The sequence below is a fragment of the Tursiops truncatus genome, chromosome 6 (genome assembly GCF_011762595.2).
Source record: "Tursiops truncatus isolate mTurTru1 chromosome 6, mTurTru1.mat.Y, whole genome shotgun sequence".
Classification (NCBI taxonomy): Eukaryota; Metazoa; Chordata; class Mammalia; order Artiodactyla; family Delphinidae; genus Tursiops; species Tursiops truncatus.
Genome location: NC_047039.1, coordinates 108,723,977 through 108,729,976, shown reverse-complemented (window position 1 = coordinate 108,729,976; position 6,000 = coordinate 108,723,977). Strand labels below are relative to the sequence as shown.

Here is a 6,000-nt window from a genome sequence, read left to right as displayed (position 1 = left end):
CCTCAACCTCTTCTTGGCTCAGTGACCTTGAGCAAGATACATATTCTCAAAGTCTTCGTTCCCCCAACAAATTCTCAGCAAGCACAGAATGAAGGCCCCAAATCAGCATTAATAACACGCGCTTGAGATGTGGCTTATATATACAATGGAATATTACTCAGCCAATAAAAGAAATGGAGTTATTTGTAGTGAGGTGGATGGACCTAGAGTCTGTCATACAGAGTGAAGTAAGTCAGAAAGAGAAAAACAAATACCATATGCTAATGCATATATATGGAATCTAAAAAAAAAAAGGTTCTGAGGACATGGGGAGGGGGAAAGGTAAGCTGGGACAAAGTGAGAGAGTGGCATGGACATATATACACTACCACATGTAAAATAGATAGCTAGTGGGAAGCAGCCGCATAGCACAGAGAGATCAGCTCGGTGCTTTGTGACCACCTAGAGGGGTGGGATTAGGGAGGGTGGGAGGGAGATGCAAGAGGGAGGAGATATGGGGATATATGTATATGTATAGCTGATTCACTTTGTTATAAAGCAGAAACTAACACAGCATTGTAAAGCAATTATACTCCAATAAAGACGTTAAAAAAAAATTACATTCTTGGAATCATGCAATGTGCCAGACGCCATGGGTCCCAGACGTGACGGTAGAACCAGATAGGACCTCCCGCTTCCCTCCACATGCTAATGATATCTCAAAGGTGAACTTCAAAAATAAACAAATGGGGGCTTCCCTGGTGGCTCAGTGGTTAAGAATCCACCTGCCAATACAGGGGACACAGTTTCAATCCCTGGTCCGGGAAGATCCCACATGCCGCGGAGCAAATAAGCCCGTGCGCCACAACTACTGAACCTGCACTCTAGAGCCCGCGAGCCACAACTACTGAGCCCACGTGCCACAACTACTGAAGCCCACGTGCCTAGAGCCCGTGCTCCACAACAAGAGAAGCCACCGCAATGAGAAGCCCACGCACTGCAACGAAGACCCAACGCGGCCAAAAATAAATAAAATAAATAAATTTACTTTAAGAAAAACAAATAAATTAATGAACGAAGGCTTTGTGTGTCAAGACAGGCCCTGAGGAAGTAAGGAGCAGTATATTTTTATTCTTACAGGTACTGTCACATAAACAAGTTCCACTCCTGTGTGTTCCTATCACCAGATCACCAATAGTATAGAAGATGCCCTTTCTCACAGTTCCCCTAAAATGTCAATCCTGGCTTCTCTGGGTGGGGGCAGAAGAGGTGCTTCTGATCACAGGGGCTCAGACCAGTTTGAGATTGTTCACAGATGGCATGGAAAGGCCAGAGCGCTGGATCTGGAGCTGTGGGACCTCAGGCAAGTCCCTTCCACTGTCAGTGTCCCAAGTTTCATCTGAAAAGTGGGGTACATGCTCCCTAAATCTGTTTTTACCCTTGATGCCTGGCACTGAGTAGATGCTGAAAAATTGTGTGAGGAAACAAACCTGGAGAATTCTTAAGTCTGAGGGGAGACCCAGAAAGTACAGAGTGGGCAGGCTGGGTCTCTTTCCTCCTCCCAAGGGATGAAGCAGGTGCTGAGGACAACAGGCCCAAAGAAAGAGGAAACTCAGAAGAAATCCCAAGGAGAGGGGGAAAGAGCAGGAAGTTTGCTCCCGGGACCTCGTCCCACCCCAGCCCCGCCCCCAACCGCCCCCAAGGCCCACCTAGCCCTCATACTCTCTGTGAAGCCTCTTCCTCCTTCAGGGGCCAACCCTCAGGCAAACCACTTCAAAGACACCCTCCCACCCAGGCGCCCTGGACCCCAACCCCCCTCTGAGCAGCAGTCACCCCCTTTCAGGCTTCCCAGTCCAGGAGGAGAGTGCCCTGGAGATCGTCCCCACCATATCAGGCCCCAGCTGGGAGGAGGTGGCCCGTAAACGGTTCAGGACAAGAAGGAAAACAAGTGTCAACAAAAGTTAAGAGGGCGAGTGCCTCGGCCCTTGGTATTCGCCTCCCGTCTGGAGCTCACAGTCCTGGTAGCAATCCGAGCCCTGCCCCTTAGGAGCTGTGGGATTCCCACGAGTCACCCCACTCCTCAGAGACTCAGGTCCCCGCTCTGCCTGCAGTCACAGGGAGGGAGTCAGGGCGCTTCTGGCAGGGCCGGCCCCATCCTAGGCACTTAATAACAGTCCCTAGTGTCATTATTATTAGTTAGGAAGGCAAGGAAAGGTTACAGAACCGGTGATTAGGACACTGGATGTCAGCTCTCGGAACGCCTTGAGACCTCAGCGGTTTGCGAGGGGCACGCCTCCAAGCCTCCTCTATCAGAGGAGACCAAAATTCACCATGTTTTGGTTTCTCCCGTCAGACAAATGGGGAGGCCGGCCCTTCCCCGAGTGTTCTCTGAATCTCCTCAGCCCAAAAGTCAAGGAGTCAGGCCCAACATACTCGGCGGCTGAGGGTACCTCGAAATCTCTTTCTCCTGAGGAGTCCCCAAAGGTCAAGCCGGTGGCCCCACTAGTCTCTTGCAAAAACCTTGCGTCCCGCGGGTCACCCGGGGGCGGTAGGTATGAAAGGAGGTGCCGCGTGGCCGGGAGTGGGAGCCGCGCTCACCTGCCGCAGGTGAGGCCCAGCCGTGCGGAAGGGGGAGGAGCTGTAGCAGCAGCACGCAGGTGAGCCGACCCCCGGCTCCCAGGAACTAGGCCGAGGGCGGCCGCGGGCTCCAACGTGGCGGCTGCGAGGCGACCCATGTCGCAGACAGCGGCCTCGGTGGCTCCGAGTCCCGCGCGGCGCCGCGGCCACGGGAGAACATTCGAGGCAGCGGCGGCGTTGGAGGCCCGGGGTCCGTTCGGTATTTGAATAGCACAAAGGAACCGCCTTGGTCTGATTGGCCAGTCTAGTGGCCCCGGGGCGGGTAGCGTCTGTCACTCGGGAGGTTTGGAGCACTCTTATTGGCTCATCCCGTGTGGGGCGGGGCCCGGACGCCCGGCTAAATAGCTGGGGCCGGGGCCGGCCGAGGCTCATTGCTTTGGCGCCGTCTGGGGAGCACGAGCCCGCGGGTGGCGCGCAGCGCATGGTGGCGGCTCCTCTCGGAGCGCAGCCGACCCGCTGACCCGGACTCCGTTTCCCCTGACCAGCACGTCCCGGAGGCCGGCTGGAGGCCGAAACAGCAGCAGCATTAGCAGCAGCAGCGGTCGCGGCTGCTCCGCCGCAGCCGTCTCCGCGGGAGCATGGAGTGCGCCCTGGACGCCCAGAGCCTGATCAGCATCTCCCTGCGCAAGATCCACAGCTCCCGGACCCAGCGCGGCGGCATCAAGCTGCACAAGAACCTCCTGGTGTCCTACGTGCTCCGCAACGCGCGCCAGCTCTACCTGAGCGAGCGCTACGCCGAGCTCTACCGGCGCCAGCAGCAGCAGCAACAGCAGCAGCCGCCCCACCACCAGCACCAGCACCTCGCGTACGCGGCGCCGGGCATGCCGGCCAGCGCGGCCGACTTCGGCCCGCTCCAACTTGGCGGCGGCGGGGACGCGGAGGCGCGCGAACCTGTCGCCCGGCACCAGCTGCACCAGCTTCACCAGCTCCACCAGCTGCACCTCCAGCAGCAGCTGCACCAGCACCAGCACCCTGCGCCCAGGGGCTGCGCGGCGGCGGCGGCCGGGGCGCCCGCGGGCGGCGCGGGGGCGCTCTCGGAGCTGCCCGGGTGCGCCGCGCTCCAGCCGCCGCACGGCGCGCCCCACCGCGGGCAGCCCTTGGAGCCGCTGCAGCCGGGTCCTGCGCCGCTGCCGCCGCCCGCGCCCGCCGCGCTCTGCCCGCGGGACCCTCGCGCCTCGGCCGCCTGTTCCGCGCCCTCCGCGCCCCCAGGGGCCGCCCCTCAGGCGGCTACCGCCGCCTCCCCGCCCGCCTCCCCGGCCCCCGCCTCCTCCCCCGGCTTCTACCGGGGCGCGTACCCGGCCCCCTCGGACTTCGGCGTGCACTGCAGCAGCCAGACCACCGTGCTGGACCTGGACACTCACGTGGTGACCACGGTGGAGAACGGCTACTTGCACCAGGACTGCTGCGCCTCCGCCCACTGCCCCTGCTGTGGCCAGGGCGCCCCGGGACCCGGCCTGGCGTCCGCCGCCGGCTGCAAGCGCAAGTATTACCCAGGCCAGGAGGAGGAGGACAACGACGACGAGGACGCGGGCGACCTGGGGGCCGAGCCCCCCGGGGGCGTCCCGTTCGCCCCCTGCAAGCGCGCCCGCTTCGAGGACTTCTGCCCGGACTCGTCCCCGGACGCGTCCAACATCTCAAACTTGATCTCCATCTTTGGCTCGGGCTTCTCCGGGCTAGTGAGCCGACAGCCGGACTCCTCTGAGCAGCCGCCGCCGCTCAACGGGCAGCTGTGCGCCAAGCAGGCGCTCGCCAGCCTCGGCGCCTGGACTCGAGCCATTGTCGCCTTCTAGGGACCCCTGAGGGCACGGGGACCCGGGGCCCCGCGGGGCTGGGGCCAGACAAAGACTCGGCCAAGGGGCGAGAGGAGGGAACGAACGGGCACCCGGCCACTCGGGGCTGAGCTGGGGGCGAGCAGAGGGAGATGGCTGATGTTTTATAAATTGTAAAATAAAAGAAAAAGAAATCTAAGATCTTGGACTTTATTTTTGCAGAGAGAAAAAGCGCCTATTTAAGTATGCTTTGTGTTTCTCCTACTCTTTTTTTTTTCTTTTTATTGTAGTGATTGCAGTGGTGTTTAGAGAGGAGCCAGCCACGTGAGGAAGGGCTGCTGCCCGGCGGAGGTGCCGGGCAGCCGGGGGCGAGGCAGGGCGCCCGGACCGCCGGGGCGCGCTGGGGGCGCAGCGCAGGAGGGCGCGGGGCCCGGGGCTCCGATTCCAATCAGTTGTCAGACCTAGGAAGCCCGGCGCTCCGTTCTCCCGAGTTCCTCCGTGGGGTGAGGAATGGGTCTTGTGAAATCCTGAGCAAAAACAAAGGCAAACTCTATCTCCGAAAGGGACGTTTGGGTCACATTTCCTCTCTGGGGGCGGCCTCCAAAGTTCTCAAAATGAGAAGGCAGAAATGAAAACACTTCAACTTTTTTTTCTTTTCTTCGCGGGGCGGGTGTCTTGAACCCCTCCTCTCCCCGCCCCTCTGGCTCTGTTCTCCTCCCCTCCTCCACCCGTCTTCCAGACTCGGGGGTGGCGCCCGACACCCCGACACTCTCGGACACTGTTTGGGGAAGGGGTGGGGGGCGGGCACAGCCGACTACATTTCCCATCATGCCCAGCACTGCGGTCCTCACTAAACAAAAAAGGAAGTCGATTCCTTCACCTGGATCTCCGGCGGCCCCGAGGGAGGGAGGGGCCGGGACCGCCGACTGCGTTGGAGACTTTTCACTAAGTTCCTGGTCAGATGTGGTGTTTGTGTGTGTGCTTCTAAGTTGCACTGTCCTGGTTCAGCCTTCGGTTGCATTTCATGAAACCAGCATTGTTCGAGCCTGTGACAACCCCGTCCTGTGTCTTCAGCTCGATAGATCTTGTTTAATTTAAAGCCTTTTGTTGTAAAAAGGTGGGGTTGGTCTGCAGCCCCTCTGGTTCTCCATCATCGGCACCATGTGGACTCCAAAACAAGTTGCCAACCCTTCCTTTCTTGGCCCTTCTCCCTCATTCCCCTGTATTTTTGTGCATACTGAATTGTATATCACCGGGTAAAACTGTTCAGATTTGTTTAAATTTATAATCTTAATAAAAAGTCGATTATAGAGGATGGCGGTGCCTTGTTTTCAGGTCAACCTGGAGGTGGATGGGAGGATAGAGGGTGGTGAGGAGAGACCCCTACCCTCCGGCAAACCCCAGCTCTCCTGGGCCTGGGAGGGCAGGATCTGCCCACAACCGCAGGGCCGGGGGTGGGAGCGGAATGGGGGTGTGGTGCTGGTTGCTGGGGAAGGAGCCGGCGCTGCGCGCTTCCCGGGCCCCCCTCCCTAGAGGCGCCTGCCCCCCACGGGAACCGGCCGCCCCCAGGGTCTCCATCAGGAAGCCGAGCGAGCCTCCAGCACATTTCCTGACC

At 59.5% G+C, this 6,000-nt stretch overlaps 1 protein-coding gene across 1 annotated transcript; it reads left to right on the top strand.

Moving 5' to 3' along the window:
• The first annotated feature begins 2,978 nt into the window (after positions 1-2,978).
• IER5L (immediate early response 5 like) lies at positions 2,979-4,584 on the top strand. Its single transcript, XM_019949311.3, has one exon. It carries the CDS (start codon positions 3,195-3,197, stop codon positions 4,404-4,406), a length of 1,212 nt encoding a protein of 403 aa, XP_019804870.1. The 5' UTR covers positions 2,979-3,194; the 3' UTR covers positions 4,407-4,584.
• The last annotated feature ends 1,416 nt before the right edge of the window (positions 4,585-6,000 follow it).